The 17,321-nt window shown below is 39.3% G+C and overlaps 2 protein-coding genes across 3 annotated transcripts in view; one reads left to right on the forward strand and one right to left on the reverse strand.

Moving 5' to 3' along the window:
- Positions 1 to 7,126, forward strand: part of kif26ba (kinesin family member 26Ba) — a 100,127-nt gene extending 93,001 nt beyond the window's left edge. For both annotated transcript variants that reach the window (XM_085452201.1, XM_085452209.1), the window contains 2 exons: positions 1,645 to 1,795; positions 3,404 to 7,126. In XM_085452201.1, the coding sequence (XP_085308327.1) occupies positions 1,645 to 1,795; positions 3,404 to 3,552 (300 nt within the window). In that variant the 3' untranslated portion in view covers positions 3,553 to 7,126. The remainder of the gene's footprint in view (positions 1 to 1,644; positions 1,796 to 3,403) is intronic.
- A 2,848-nt stretch (positions 7,127 to 9,974) lies between these two features.
- Positions 9,975 to 17,321, reverse strand: part of smyd3 (SET and MYND domain containing 3) — a 103,857-nt gene continuing 96,510 nt past the window's right edge. The window contains exons 11-12 of the mRNA XM_085452261.1: positions 10,626 to 10,734; positions 9,975 to 10,190 (exon numbers count right to left, since the gene is read on the reverse strand). Coding sequence (XP_085308387.1) covers positions 10,074 to 10,190; positions 10,626 to 10,734 — 226 coding nt within the window. The 3' untranslated portion in view covers positions 9,975 to 10,073. The remainder of the gene's footprint in view (positions 10,191 to 10,625; positions 10,735 to 17,321) is intronic.

Consider the following 17,321-nt stretch of genomic DNA (forward strand, 5'->3'; position numbering starts at 1 on the left):
GTTTGTGCATTAAGATTTAAAACCATAAAGAAAATATATTTTCACTTTCTTGGATAGTGGAATCCCCTGAGGGTCTACTGGTATTACTTTCAAAGAACAGGACAAAATTACAGTGAACCCAAAACTGATTAAGACACGCTGATGAAAAGCAAAACCATCTATGGAAAAGTTCTGCATACACCACCAGCAAGTGAGGACAAAAGAAAATTAAACGTTATTACAACATATCATAATCTAAGCAAGATTTTATTGTTGTCAATGCCATTATCAGTTCTGCCTACAGATCTCATTGGTTGTCAGTTCCTCCTTTCCAGCATTAACGTAGCACTTTATTATGACTGACTCTGAATACAGGGTAGAATCAGAGTAGAAAAACAGGCTAAATCGGACTTGGTTCTGCTGAAACCTCAGTAATGAGATCAACCATGTCAGGAAGTGATTTATTATTCAGATGAACCAGACAATTTGGCACCAGTTCTCAACTAAAACAGGTTCTTGGATTCCAGCTTTACTTCCGGCTTGCCTCATCCAAACAGTATCTCTCATTCTCTCTCTAAAGCCTAAAAATAGCCACTAATACACTGATTAGGAAGAGTGAACTAATGACACCAGAGTGACTAGAACATTTAATTGAATTTGTAATGGAAGTTGATACTGGGAGTGTTTTTGGAGCCACCACTCAGCAATCCTCGGTTACGATGGTTGTTGCCACTTGATATTTGTACATGCGGTGTTCAGAGCTTCATTTCGACACATTTTAAAAATATCTAGTTCCCACCGGACTACAGTTATGTAGGAGGCTGACTAGGAAGCACGTGTAAAAGAGGGAGGAAGAAGAAAATAGCAAAAAACTTTTAGGATTTATTATGGTTGACTGAAGGGGAAGGATGAATGGATGTCTTTAGAAGAGTGAAGGAGAAGGAGAGCAGAAGTGCAAGATGGCTATTGCTCTTGATTCCAGTGACACTGATTTGATGAATAATGATGGTGAAGCACATTAAAAAACAATAAGTGTTGGACACTGCTGCTAATGGAAACCCAGAAGAGGAAGCTGGTGGTTGGGCAATGGATGAAAAAGGATTTGTGTTGTTGTGACAGTGTGGAAAGAAACCAAAAGGTTTTAAAAAATACAACAGCAAGGATTTTCAGAACATGAATAGCTCAACATTAGCATTTAGTTCTGTGTGAACAGTGAACTTTTTAAATAAATCTACATATCTTGGCTTACTTAAAAAAATGATTCTAAATTCTGAGGACTTTGCAGAATAAAATTGTTAAACTTAGGAAATTGTTGTAAATGAATGCAGGTTTTGGGGGGGTTTCCACTGTTAAACCTTTATGTGATCAGAGGAGAGAGCACTGTGAGCACTGGAAAAGAGAAATGGAGAAAAAGCATGAAATATAGATTTTCCCTGCAGCAACCTTAAGAAAGCCACAATCGTGTTCCAGTGAAAGCTGCTCAGTGTCCGAAGGCGCTCAGCTGCAGCCACAGTGGGAGACGATGAGGTGCGAATGTATTTAACTGTGTGAATTTTAAGCGTGCTGCTGCTGAAGGAGACCCACCTGTGTTTCACAACACGCTCCTCTGAAAAAATAAAGCTAAATAAAATCCGTGTCTATCTGTCTGCCTTCTCTGTGTGTCAGGAGGTGGTGTATGTCAGTGCCAAGCTTCGTCTGTTGGAGCACCGCCAGCAGCGAATCAGTGAAGTCAGAGCCAAGTACCAGTGTCTCAAGAAAGAACTGGAACAAACCAAACAGTACTTGATGCTGGAGCCACACAAGTGGACCACTGAGTGTAAGTGTGGACCTCTGACACATCAGGGAATACAGGTCTGTGTGTGAGAGAGCAAAGGAGGTTAGAAACTGTTTAGGATTTTAGTGGAGGATTATTCTGAAATAAATAAGTCTATTATGTTTAAGTTATGATGCATATTTTTATATTTTATATGACTCATGTTAATTACTAATGCTGTGCTACATGACTGCTGGTTCATTCTTCAGACAAATACATTCTGTCATTTCATTATTAAAATATGAAGTGACTGGGCATTATAGATTTTACTTCAATAGACACAAATGCATTTGTGGGAAGGATTGTGTTGTTGCAGATTGATGCATCTGATGGGGCAAACTTTCACGATACGAAATAATGTTTTGCTTTGTTGTGTTTTTTTGTAAGGGTGTGGCTTAATTGCCCTCAATTGCACTGTAAGGACATTTTCTTACTACTGTACAATTTAGTAAATCAGAATCATCTAAACAGGCTTTTGCATACAATCAGCATGCTGCCATGCCCTAATCTTCTTTTTAAGAAAACACATTTAATAATAATAATAATTATCAATAAGTAGTAGTGATTTAATACAGCTGTGTTTAAATTCGCTAAGATAGCTAGCTGTCATTTCTTTGAATAAATGGTCAGAGGCACTTTTTGTACATTTTTTGCAAAGTACAAACAAACTCGGGTATGAAAAAATGGATAAATCTCTGATTTATGTGTGAATTGTGATGTGAATCCTAATCGTAACAGTTCTTGGATAATAATGCAGATTTTACATAAGTAGCAATAGGCTACATCAGACTTAATTATTCAGTTATGTACCTATTGGGCTGTATATGAAATAAAAGTGCAACCAACATAATGAATCATGCAACCATAAAAGAAGGGCTGGAGTTCCTATTGATCCTCTGAGATCTTATTCTACGCTGTCCCACAGATGGGGGAGGGTGGTCTTGAAGATTCTCTCGGCTAACAGACCACCTGCTTGGTGCAACTAACCATCCAGGTGTTGATATTCCCACTCAAGATGCAGGTGTAGAAGTTCCTGTGCACCCTGAGTGGGAGTTTAAAGTCTCTTAGGTACCTGAGATGCTATAGGTGCTGATGGGCTTTCTTCACCAGGGATTTCATGTGTCAGGACCATGACAGGTCCTTTGTGATGTAAACACTACCGTGTTTAAAGTTATCTACCCTCTTCACATGGGCCCCAAATATGCAGAGAGGGCCAAATTTCCTCTGCTACTCTCTCGTAAAGTCCATTATGAGGTCCTTGAACTTGCAGGGATTTAGCTGGAAGTTTTTCTCTTTACATTATTCGATAATCTGAGACCAGCAGGCAATGCCATCACTGTTTGATATCAAGCCCATTACAGCTATGATGTTGGAGTCTGAGGTGCTCACAACAGTGACCGGTGTAGAGAGAGTGATGATTAACTCATCGGCCGCCTTCTTTTTTCTTAAATCATAATTGTTATAAATTATTATTATGACATTTATCATTATTCCATTTTAACAATAACATGTAAAATATAACCAGTGGCACCTTTTTAATTATTAAACCCACATTCAACAGCACTTTATCAAGGAATGATGTATTTTCTCCACCTTTCTATTTGTGTCCAGTTGAGCTGCAGCAGGCCTATGAAGTGGACTCATTGGAGTATTTGGAGGCTCTGGAAACAGTGACAGACAAACTGGAGACCAGAGTCAACTTCTGCAAAGCCCATCTTATGATGATCACCTGCTTTGATGTGTCCTCAAGGCATCAGTAGACAGATGGAGGCGGAGAAGTGGCCTCGACGATGTCAATGTCTAGACCATTCCCCTGACTAATCAAACACATTTAGAAAATCTTTAACTGCAGCTCGACAGTTGGAAGGATGAACACAGGAATAGACCGACCGCATGATCCTGCATATTATTCCAGCGTCTTGTCCAGATGTGAGTAAGCAGAAGGCCAGGTGGCCGGAAAAATCAAAAGAAGATTTACGGAGAAAAATTAACAGAAAAACAGAGACAAGATTTGTAGATTTGTTTGCTGGGGCTTGGAAACAACCTCAGAAACTATCTAATGGACGGGCTACTTTCAATCAGAGAAAATATGGCTGCCCAAATAGTGTATGAGAGTCTAAAAAGACATGTCAAACCAAGTAACCAGAGAACAAAATAATTGGACCGCAGTGACACGCAGTGAGTCAAACTTTGAAAGAATGTACCGAGAGCAAAAAAAAAAGGCTATAGCTGAACAAAAACTGCCATTTTGTAAGAAGGAGAAAGCTGAAGTTGAAGTGCAAGAGAAGAATAATTTCACATCTAACACATTTTGGAAGAACATTTTTTACATGGTTAAAAGCCTTTGGCTGTAAATACGGAGTGCTGACTACAGAGTGGCCTGGTATTGTTGTGCAGCGACTAAAAGAGACTAACCGAGAGAGAATGACAAGAGGACGAAGGAAACGATTTAGAAGTGCCTTGTGAACATTTCAACAATACCAAGACCAAGTCTCCTTCTCTCTAAATTTGTGTACAAGTAAGTATGGTGCTAGTATAGAAACATCCAGAAAAGATCAGTGTCCTTGGAAGCAGTTTTCATTTTCTTTTCTAAATGTGATGTTTTACTGTGGGTCAGTGTTTCACTATATGATAAACAAACTAATAATGTGTGTTTCAATGTATGGTCTTTGGTACATTGATTAGAGATCAGAGAAACAACGTTAAAGTGGACCTGTTATGCTCTTTATTTTTACTCTCGGACTCCACAGGAGCCGCTTTGCATGAGCAACAGATCAAAATAATCCTTATTTATTTTATACTGGGCCTCAGTGAAGTGCTCTCAGTTGATCCTCTGTGAAACACCATTTTAGTTCTTCGTACTTATTCCCAACAGGAAAAGCATAATAGGTCCCCTTTAAAGGAAAACTACAGATTAACTTAATTAAACTTGGAAGGACCAAAAACCTAAAGTTAAAAGCATTAAACATTTTTCCCGGACACAAAGTTATGTGTGTTTAAACAAAAACACTGAATCTGGTATCCTGTGGTGTCGTTTTTACTTTGGCTTTACTCACAAACGGAGCACATGTGACTCTTGGCCCTCCGGGGCATTCATACACGATGTTTCCCTCGATAGAAATTTTTAATGTTCACAAAGCTATGAAATGTCAGAAGGTAGTAGAGGTGAAAACACTTCTCTCTGATCTGGTGTTAAATACAACCAACGACTGACTCCCTGCCTCCCTGCCTGACTCACAGGCAGTCTGTCTGTTATTCGTATCTGTGTTGTTCTGCTCTATTCTAAAAGAAACTGAATGATTTGTCATTGTGTGTGTTTTATAATAAGGTATCCTTTTTTTATTTGAGTGCAATGGGACCATGTAGAGACTATGTACGATAGTAGCATTGAGCAGGATAATCGAAATCTGAAGACATATTTATAGATAAATTGTGAGGGACACGCATGTGAGTCAATATACTGTGTTTAACATTTAATTATAATGAAACAAGGTAGTAGATTTAATCAATATTTTGGGACTACAGCTATAGGGTGTTTAAACACTTTTAATATCCCCTATATTGTAAAGGACAATTAAATTATATAAAAAAAAATTAAAGGAACCTAATTAAAAAGGGAGGAGACGAGCTTAAGACATAGATCTCTGCCTGGTTCCACTTTTTGGATGGATAGCAACTCCTAAGATTTGTTAGTATTATTATCTATGGTGCTTGAGATACTTATGATCTAAATGTTTGTACAAATATAAATATACGAAAGAGTCCATTTCCCCCTGAAACACAAAACAACGCCTTTCAAATGCTTCTTCTACATCACTGTCATCGTGTCTGTTGTTGTCGAGCAGAGAGCATTATGGGAGAGCGACATGAGAGCAGTGGAAATGATGTCACCGTATTGGTGTAATTTGTCAAAAGCGTTGTAGTGCTGATTTTTTCCTCCACTAAGAGCAAAAAACCAGAACGTGCTGTCGCTGAAACAGAAAATACAGTTAATTCAGTGAAGTTTTTATCTTCACGTGGATCTGAATCAGCTAATGATTTCATGTAGTGCATACTGGCGGGGATAGCCAAGAGATAATCTAGTGAGAAATTACCCCTGAGAGCAAGACGCTTTTGACAAACTTGAGAGGCTTTTTTTGTTTTTTAAGAGCATCTCTGATCATTTCCTGTTTTTATCCCCGTGTTCATTGTGCAAGTCATGAATGAAAGTTTATTTATTTGAGTTGCTACTTAATGTTCTTATTTACGTACACCTCATGATCTTACAAAGTTACTATGCATTGATGAAAAAGAAAAATAACTGTACATACTTTGCTGAGCCCATGTCATATATAAATATATATACTGTGCACATAGCATATATGCCATCATTTTTATTTTAGATATTTTTTTTGTTGTTGGTTTCATTTGCTCCTGTTGTTCCTCTTGAGGATTTCAATGGGTTTGGTTCCCCAAACATTCACATGCAGAACAGGGATGCTAGTTGATTACATGCAAATCAGAAGCCTTCCAGTATGAAGGCAGCTGTGTTGCTTTAAGAGAAACGTCTGTGTCTTATGAACTGCAGCCCTGTGTAATTAGCAGCGAGTGTTTTGGGAAATCTAACCTCTAAATGAGCTAATGGCTTGTATTGAACTATCCTTTTTAAGATGCTATGTGGGAGGTTTCTTCCTTGATATGTTACTGCCAAATCTAATGGGATATCCCTTTATTATTGTAGTAATAATCAAAAATTGCTAGAAACTATTACAGCTAAAAGAATAGCGGGGTGTTTTAAATCAAGTTATTCACAGATTTCCATCTGCAAAGTCACTCTGCACAACATAAGCATCACATGATCTATGGAATAAACTGACAAATATGCTGTGCTGGTGCATATTTTGTAGACACATTTAAGAATTATAATGTGCTATCTGTAAATCTCATACAAGGCATCTTAGGGAGCATTGTGTGTTAAAGTCCGGGTCAGACCACATTTACCAAAAACAGATGTTATCATTAGCATTAGGAGTCAACTTCTGCTTTGCTCAGTTGTAAGACACAGGGTCAGTTGTTTGAAGATCTCTGGATAACTAAAAATAAAAAAATCACTTTTCTGTTCCAGTCTCTTGATAAAAATGCCAGTTGTGAGACATATTCATGCTAAATACCCTCAGTAATTCTATTTAAAACAACACATTATCAGTGTAAATGTGGAACAAATGGTGCACAGGAGTCTCGCTGTGCTCATATTGTCCACTGCAGATTTACCGTTTTTGTGAAATCTGGTCTGACATATGGTAAAGACGGAAGAAAAAGATGGAGGGATGTAAATAAAGGAATGTATTAAAAGAGTTTCACACCTGATGCTTCATTCTTTGCACACAGAATAGACGAAGTAGTGTGCAGATGTCCAGAAGGCGTGCTGTTTCACTTCTGATGAACTAAAAATCTTTTGCATTACGACTCAAACTCATCAGAAATTTAAATGATGTAACATGGAACACGTAACATTGTACGTTATTGCATTGGGCTGTTAGATTTACATAAACAAGGGACTGGGACAACTCAAAAATATCATTTAGTTTCCAGAGCATGTGTAAATGTGGACCTTGAGTACCCTGTAGGCAGCTTTTCTGTGACATACAGTAATGCCCTGTTGAGCCTGCTTTGATCATCAGTGCACGGCAGGGAACAGGAAGGAGGAGAAGGCAGGAACGGGAGCGAGGAGAAATAATAGATTAGAGACGAGAGAAGAATAAAGGTAGCAAAGGGGGAAATGCAAGAAGAAAGGAAGACAAGTGAGAAAGAAGACGAGTACAGGACTGCTTTTTATCCAAGAAGAGAGGAGTGACAAGAAGAAGCACCAAAACTGTACAAGAGAAATAAAGTAGGTGAAATTATTCAATATAAGATTACACTGTACTGTATTTTAAAAGTGTAGCAAAAGAAGGATCCTTTAGGTGATTTGTAACTAATACTATGAGATAACTGCAGAAGAGCTCAACTCAATACTACAACTCTTGTAGCTGCAACATAAGCCCACCGTGCTTGACAGCTGATAAGAGTGCGTTGAATTATGTCCATCAGCATGTCCACTTTGGTCTCATCTAAGCACATTGTTGTAGAAGTGGTTTGTTAATTAATTATAATCTTACAAAAACTGGCCATGTTTTTTTTGTTGTTTTTAGAGAGAAGAACCTTTCTTGTGGCAAACCTTCCAAACAAGTGACACCTGTTCAGTCTTTAATTTTACTATCGTGAACTTAACATGCTAACTGAGGCCTGTCGACTCTGAGCTGTAGCTCTTAGGTTTTTGTGAGGTGTACACACAGCCTAAGAAATTGGGAACCAATGAATGCAAGAATAGTGACTCTAGCATAGCTAAAAATCCTCAAAAAGCAAGTGTGCAACTTTTAGTCAACATGCAGAGAACAGGTTTAAGTGTTTTCAGGTGACTGCAGTAATGGTAGTTACTATTAAGCTTCACAGTCCTTTGATTTAAGTCTGCTCTTAAATCAAAGGACTGAAAAAGCCACAGCGTTCTCATCCTCACAGCCTCAAATACTGTATTTTGGCAAAGCTGCTAGCATCGCCAAATTACATGTGACTACTAACTTGTCACATGTGGACACTTAAAGGACCTCTTGGTCTTTCATTTAAACACACTGGGTAAGCATCATTTTGCTGCAAGGTTAATGCTTGGTTTTTTTTGCTTTTAATTACCTAAATATAATCAAGTACTGAAGCAAAAGTGAGTAAAAGCAAACATCAGTGAGCCAAAACCAAATAAGACACAAATCCCACAGTTCTGGTAGGAAAACTTCTGACTTTTGTATCTTTAAGAAAAGGTAAATTATGGAGAGGAGAGTTATTAAGATGGAGCGAGAGGAAATGAATAATATTAGCAGATAGCGAGTAAGGTGACAGTAAAGGTGAGGTAGTGCAGGGGGAGGAACAGTGACATAGAGTGTCTCTGAAAATGAGAATGAAAATGTGAAAATTAAAAAATGGGGCTGAGTAAATGGTAGAGGGGGGAATGAATTGAGGTGGTGAAAGAAAGAAAAAAACATTTGGTGTTCTTTATTTCTGTGTGGTCAGGTTGCCTGCAGAGACGTGCAGTGAAAGAGAAAGAGAGACTCCGGCAAATAGAGAATTTCATTTGAAAGCCTTTGGAGAGAGAGAGATATAAATGGGGAAGAGAGACAGTGAGTGACAGAGAGGGAGAGACAGGAGGTTATAGCTAAGAAACACTAAATCTCATTTGATGGATGTTATATGGGAAAAGTGAGCGAGTGAAGGACTGAAAGCAACAAAACCAATGAAGTGAGTAATGTAGGTAGGAGCGGTGCAGCAGCACAGACGGCTCCCACAGGCCATTCACTCCACTAGGGTCCACTCAGTCTTTGAAACACAGTAAGCTTGCATCGTTTCTCTCTTCAAAGTTGAAAAATAATCTGTTGATACCTCGTTTCTACAGTTTTTTTTTCTATAATTACAAAAAATATTTTGAGCCAAAAGGAAAAAAATCAGCTCAGTTTTTTAAGAAGACTGAGAAAGATGGCAGAAAAACACCCATTCGTGCACACACGCCCCTAGGACATAGTGTCATCAGTTTGCATATGGCAGAATTTTGGGATTAACATGGGAAAACTGTGTGTGTGTGCAGAGAAACAAAAACAGGGATTAACATGGGAAGTATGTGTGATGGAAATGCACAGAGGGTGATGTATGTACTTTACTAAACCAACACACACACACACACCCTAGGATCACTCATCACAATGGAATCTATAGATTACAGAGGAGACCGGGGCCAACAGGGGCTTTCCTCCCTCCCTCTGCTTCTTCCTCTCCAGTTCTCAAACAAGGACAGGATGCAGAAACTTTAGGATTAATGGGATTAATTGTGCTTAAACGTTTCCATAAACCTAATTTAAACAGGATAACAGGCTGGCTACAAAACTGCAGAAATATCACTGGCGTTTCATGGAATTCTGGGAAAAGCAGGTTCTTGGATATCATTAATGAGATGTTTTATGGCTAGAATTTATGAAAGCGATTAACGTAAAACTGCACCAAACCAAAGCTAAAAAGGTTTTATTTGCCACGAGAAAGTATAAAGAGGAGCCTGAAGTGTTGCTGGAGCTGTTTTAACAACAGTTCCTTACTTTAAGACTGTTGAGACAATAAAGGTCAGGTATGGATGGCAAAATAACAAATCCGTTTATTCAGGTTGATGAATAAAAAGAACGTAAGGCAGTGAAATCAGTTACATGAAGACGTTTCTTTCGCCTTCGTCTTAGCGTCTGCTGGAGGAATGATGATCCATCTCACTGTGACATTCCTTCATCTTCATCGTTAGTTCGGTCGTCAATGGGTGATCTTCACCATGGGTGAACTTTACGATTCCATAAGCCTGGAATAGGAGACATAAGCATAACTAGCTTTCTTCCCTGTTAGTACCAGAACAATCTTGTATGGCGATGTAATGAAACGGGATCATCACATAATGCTACACAATCTATTCTATAAAGGAAACTGAAAGTAACTGTTTTCATGACATTTTACTTAAAGATTAAGTACTTTAGAGATTATTGTAAAACTAACCAAAGATGTTTTTAATCCTGCCTGATCATCTCTGCTGTTACATGTCTCCACACGATCTTAGGTGCCTGACATGAAGGCAACTGGTCTTCGTTTTTGGTTCGTAAAAGAAGTCCCGTTGCCTTCATTTCGAGGGCTTAAGACTAACATGACCTGGTACAAAGACATGTCTCCAGACTTGTTCTATTAGCTAATAATAAAGTTTAAAATGTAAAAAATGTCCTTGTTGATATTTAGTCCTTCAAACCTGTTTGAATGTGTCCAAAGCATCTTCGATGTTTTCCAGGTAATGCTGCAGCTTTCCAACTCTCATCAGCTGTATCCCATGGACTGGATGGGGATCGGGGTAGTACTGTCTTTAGGAAGAAAGACAACATGTACATGTAATTAGATTTCACCACAACAAGTGAAAAGTTCCATTATTGTTTTCATTTCTTTCAGGGTGTTGTTCTTCTGGTATCATTTGCACTGTAATTTTCCTTTACATTTATTCTATCTATTCTATTTTTGCTTGAAAATGCTCCACACTGCTCTTACTGCTCTCACACTGCAGTTAATGCTTCTTCTTATGCAAAAAATGGCTGCAATACTAAACAGAGAATTAGTATTCATAAAACCGCTCTGCCCCTGGATGTGGATGGCTGGCTGGGTTAAATCAACAGCAGAGTCCTGCGCAGGAAACCCTGAGGGACATGTTCACAAGCCCTCTGCCAGTTTATAGAAAACATGTACACTGGATGCACAAACTCACATGGCTCTTCCAATATCGGTACAAAGAGTAAATAATTAGTTCATCGCTGCCCAATCATGATAAAGCTCACATTACGCCTGCTACATCCTAGGTTCATCAATCATCCCCAATTTCCTGTCTAGCATCTAAGCATTTCCAAAAAACATTGCACGTTACTATAATCTCATTCCATTTATCAGAGAGGGGTACACCCTAAGTGAGGACTCAAATGCATCATGCCGACGCAAATGCAGATGTTCGTAAGGAAGGTCTGATCACAGCTGATCAGTCAGACAGGACAAACAAAACAAGAGGGAGCTGCCAGACAAGAGAGAGGACACTGGAACACTCAGCGTGAGGTATGAAGGTGATTAGCCACTGAAAGAGAGAGAGACACACAGTTGGAGGACAATAAGGCAAAAACAGAAGGAAGGAAGAGGAAACACAGGAGGACAAGTACAAAAGAAAAAAAGAAGAGAAAGAACACAAGCATAACTCATGAGCTAGGATGGGAACTTGTGATGAGGGAGTGATGTGAAATATTAGCTTACTAATCCGTACACAGTAATTACATCACAGCCCCTGTCTTTAAATCTGAGGCAGTATAGAGTCTACTGGCAGTCCTCTTCTCCTTCTTGTTTCAGCTCCTTCCCTTACGGTTCGCCACAGTGGATCATCGTCCTCCATCTCACCCTATCATCTTCTTCTGTCACACCAACCGTCTCCATGTCCTCCTTCACTACATCCATGAACCTCTTAAGTCTTCCTCTTCCTCCTGCTTGGTAGCTCCATCGTCAGTGTCCTCTGTCTCTCCATTCTGATCACTCCCTACCTGCACTCTCTTCTTCCTCTTTGCTATCCACTGTTCACTTGTTTGGATGACTGACCCCATATATTTATTGTCTTCCTTCTATTGACTTTCATTCCTTTTCTGCCCACCTCTCCAGACTCTCTATCACTGATTTCATGTCCTCACCCTCACATAGTTCTCTACCCCTCCTAACTTCCCCAGGTAGTCCCACAGTTTCTCTCTTGGCACCCTACAAAGACACAGTGCAACTCCTTGTTACCTTCTCTGTAGATCTTTACCAGCACATATGCGTGCTGTTATATGGGAAATGCACAGTTTATTATACTGTTAACTAGAAATGACGGCACATCACATCTGAGGTCATGCAGTGTAATGCAAAGATAATTCAACAAAAAAGGTAAGAAATTAAAGAGAGTAGACGGGTAATAACAAGTAATGTGCCATTCAAAACCCAATGTTGCTGCCTGCATAAAAATACACACAGCCAAGGAGACAAATTACCACCTTTCAGTCCTTCTGTCTCTAGAAGGGAACGTTCCAGTGACAGAAAACGACGCAGTTTGTGTATCAGCAGTGACAGATTCAGAGCTGTTATCAAGCCAATCAATGATTTTGACATCAAGAGACTCCCACATCTCTCACAGAGACACACACACAGACACACACAGCTCAGCAACTCTGGTGTACTTCAATGCAAAACTAATAAAATCCATCTAACAGCAGCAGCTGTTTTAAAATAAACACAGGGCCTATTAAACATATTAAAAAACACACTCTTGTTTTGCGTTCTACATGGACATATTTAATGCAAGATCTGCAAATAAGAAAATGTGCTGTCAAATTAATTAGAGGGATTTCTTCTTTTTCCTCTAAATGCATTTAATTATAATTCGTATCTGTGGAGCAAATGGATTTAGATGCACATATGCGTAAAAATGGATGAGCTTGACTGCTTATTGATATGTGTGCATGACACTGACTGTAAATGTTTACAAATACATGTGCTACAGTGAAAGTTCACACACACACATGCTGAACTGGGACATTGCTCATCCTATAAAGATAAATACACACTAGGGACTGTTAGGAAACAGCTTTGTTGTTGGCAAACACTGGAGTTCTCAAACACTCATTTACCCGGCTCTTCTTTCTCTTTATTCTCCTTTCTTTTCCATCCCCCTCCTCTAATCTCTCATTCCTTTTTCCCGCTTCACATCTCCTTCCTCTGCTTCTCCCCGTTTATATTTGTGCTTTTTACCCCGCTAGCTGCAGGGATTAAAGTTGCCAATGTTGTTCAGCTGTTTCCCGCCCTCTTCGGCTGCTCTCCATTCATTTCTCTTCTGCACTCTACCTCTGCAGCCCTCTTTAATCTTCCTTCTATTTATTTGTTCTGTCCTCCTTTCTCTTGATTACATATTTTAAAGAACTGTGCACCGATAAAGCTCGAGCCCTTCTCCATTTCCTCCACTTCTCCGTCTCTGACAAACAAACAAAAAGAGCTGTGAGTAAACACATATACATGAATGCACACGCGCATCGGCATTAATGTATGAGCGTGCGCACACAAAGATAAGGTCGATACAAATCCACTTCACCCTGTTCGACCCGGCATATTTGCCAGTTTTCACTTCTCTCCAGAGTAAAGACACCAGAAGGGGATTCAATACGCGCTATAATAGAAACAGCACCTGATGTTAACCGGGCATTACTCTTAATTATTTCTTTATGGGCAGCAGCTTCCCCCGGCTAAGTTTTCCACTCTTGTTTAACAATAAAATCTGTTCTGGTAATAAAGAGAAATCCAAAATGAATTTCCATGTAGTGGCCACAGCTGGAGTCATTTCAAACTCTATATTTTCCTAATTTTTCACCACTTTTTACCCACAATGCTAACAGCCCATTTGTTTGAACCTCAAAGCCAAACTAAACTATCAACTGACAAGCCAACCAATTAAAGAGGTGGCCCCTTATCCTCTGGTTAAAATTGAATTATTAAACAGAAAGTTCAAAGAATAAACCAACAAAATTAGTAGCCCATGAATAATAAGTTACAATATTGGCTTAATCACCAAGCCAGTGATTCTGACTTCCACGACATACAAACACACACATCAAGCCCACAATCCAATTATAATTCCTCTCATATAGAACCGCAAAGCAATTAGAGTAATTTAATTAATTTGCTGTCTCCTGATTTATCCCCTATTGTTTTTTCTCCTCGGAAGAGTAAATTGAAGAGAAATATGGTCTCATAGTCATACGGAGCTAGTTACAAAGCTATAGCTCTCAGCTATGCATACGAGAGGCAGTGAGAAGAAGAAATTAATAGTTGTGGAAAAGTGTAGCATTTCCAGGCAAATGCAGTGGAACTAATGAGGCACTTGTTTGGAACAAAAAGATCCACGGCCTGCTGTTTGTGAGAGGGAAACAAAGATTATCTTACTAAGTAGAAGTAACTGAAGGAGAAGGTCAGATTTGCTGCAAGTATTTAGCTTAATTGCGTTTTTGTTTTTTGTCAAATGCAACAGTAATTTCAGTTGTACATTTAAGGGAAATTGCAACAACTATGCAAGACAAAGAACATTTAAATCACAGTTAGTCAGCCGTCTTTGCAGACAAAGTCACCAATTAACTACTGCATCTAAAGAAGGTCTTTGCCCGAGTCTCGTAAGCTAGCAGACAACAGGACCACAGCGATCGATAACACTGACTTCTAACCTTTCTGGTTTGCTTAAAGCTAAGTGATGCCTGCACAGGATCCTTCGATCCAAGCTGCATAGCTACAAGCAGCCTTATCGAAAAGAGTAAACAATCTGAGAAAAGTCTAAATTATCCACAGAAACACATTTCTTCAGTTACTTTATTCACCTTGTAACTTTGCCTATAGGTTAGAACGACCAACATCTTCTCATTGGATTAGGTATTTATAAAAGTAGCCTTTCATTAAATATTATATTAAACCAGTTTGTGGTTTTTAGACAAATCTACGCTGTCTGCTAGTCTCATTTGTCTGCAACATTTTAAACAAACTTCAATTTCATACGCTGACAGCAGGACTCATAAAGACTGACACCGCGGGTGCACTTGGCTGGTCCATCAAGGCCACTGCTGATGCAGAAATCTTATGCAAGAGATTTGTCCCTGTGATACTGCTGAATGTTAATGCAAATACAGACAGAGAAAAAAGGTCTGGGCATTTGAAAATCAAAAACTGAATGATGTAAAAAAGGAAGTATCAAGCTGATGCTATTATTCCACATTCGTGCTGACCTGTAGGTCTGAGAAGATTGTCAGTACTTGTGTTTAAGAAATGGAGAAACAACACTAAGCTACAAAATGTGTCCAGAGATGCTTTTTGCTTTACTTTATGCATAAAAAGTCATCAGAGCATCTACTGAAAGAAAGATATCTGGATGCATTCGTGAACAGAATAATCTGGGTATGTGTGTGTGTGCATATCTATAGCAGTAAAATATGTGCAGTACAGAAGGGGTTCAATAGGCCTGGTGTGCACAGCCTGCAGCAGGTGAGCATTATTCGCAGGGAAAACCTTCTCCATATATCACAAACTGAATAGAGTAACTCTGAAAAGACCTGCAGTGGGAGAGTGTGAAAGAAAAAAGGAATACAGAATGAGGGGAAGGACAGGAGAAATGGAGTGATCGAGAACTCCTGCAGCTATCTTTCTTGCATCTGAAGAGCCCAGAGGAAGATAGGAGATGAATATGGAGGATCCTCCTCCCACTCACTTCTCACTTTTTTCTCCTGAATTCCTTCCACTCTTTTTTTCTTTCAACATTTTCACTCGTCCGTGTCCATTTCATTCATTATACCTGTTTTTAACCCTTCCCTTCCTGTACGTTACCTTTACTCTTCTTTTCCTTGTGATCCCATCACTCATGTTTTATTTCCATCATTTCTGCAGATCTTTTTTCCCTCCTCTCTCTTCTGTCAAGCTGTTGATCACCCTGCAGCCCCCCCACCCCACCTCTCATTTTTCATTAAGTTCCTGCTTATATCTTTTATACAGAGCCTAAAGCCCCCGCACCCACCCCTCTCACTGGCTTTGTCTTTGATTCTTTGACACACGTTTTACAGCAGTTCTCTCCATCCCCTTGTACACATCACCATCTCTTTCTTTCTGCTGCCCTGTGTCTGCTTATTTATTTATAGGCCGTTGCCGTTTCTCTCCTGTGGATATGCTGTTGCGGGAGCGTGTGTGTGTGTGAGCACAGCTATCCTAGTAGAGCGCTGCCCTTCACACAAGATCAATTAGTCTTTCTTTCTCTGCATCTCTCTCACACATACTGACACAAACACACACACACACACTTGCTGAAGTGCGTAGGTATAATGTTGAGTTTGTACAAACTGAACTGCAAAAAAAGAAGAGACAGAGTGATGGTTGGACAATCGAAGCTGGGAACTGTTGATGCAATTTACTGTAAATTCAGACGTAGATTTAAAGATTTTTGGATTTGGAATCCAACTCTCTCACCATCATTTCACTATTTTTTCCCTTGTTCATTGCGTTTACTTGATTCACTTAGGGTTTTTACTCTTTTATTAATTAAAAATGCTGTACTTATTAGATAAAAATATTTGAGGACTTAACAGTTGCCCTGTTGGTTTAGACATCACATTGCATTCCCAGATTTGAGGGTGATTACTTGCATATACAGAAATCTCAGTTTAGATTTAAATTTTTCTATGAATGGCATAAACATTTTGCTCTGATCTTACAAATTATTTGTTTTAAGCACATTTGCCTGCATGCAAAGCTGAAAATAAGATTCATTTTCACAACAAAAGTTTAAGCTCACTTGAAAAATGGCAAAAAAAATCATATTTTGCATGGTTTCAACATGCAACAAGAAGAAATGGGAGTGAGAAAAAACATTTTTTGAGCATGCAAGTTATTGAAATCAACGCTTCAACTGAAACAGGCTGTTTTACAGCTGATCAAAAGTTTAGGACCACACCTCCAAAGAAACCTGTAACCTGTAAACTTCCCTTGCCATCCATCCCCAAAAGTTCTCAATTGGATTTAGATCAGGGGAACATGCAGGATGACCCAAAAGAGTGATGTTATTCTCCTGGAAGAAGTCCCCTGTCCTGCAGGTATTGTGTACTGTACCATTGTCCTGTTGTCCTGTTGAAAAACCTGCAGTCGTTACCACATAGACGAGGGCCCTCAGTCATGAAGGATGCTCTCTGCAACATCTGGACATAGCCAGCCACCGTTTGACGCCCCTGCACCTCCTGAAGCTCCATTGTTCCAAGGAAAAAGCACCTCAGACCATTATGGCGCCCCCTCCACCGTGGTGCATTGAAAACATCACTTCAGTCTCAGATGCCGTCTGATGTTTATGGCGCTGCAGTCAGCACCAGTAATGGCCTTA

The sequence above is a fragment of the Copadichromis virginalis genome, linkage group LG1, assembly GCF_057382275.1.
Source record: "Copadichromis virginalis isolate Kocher_CV1m ecotype Utaka linkage group LG1, C_Virginalis_male_GT1.1, whole genome shotgun sequence".
NCBI classification, from domain to species: Eukaryota; Metazoa; Chordata; class Actinopteri; order Cichliformes; family Cichlidae; genus Copadichromis; species Copadichromis virginalis.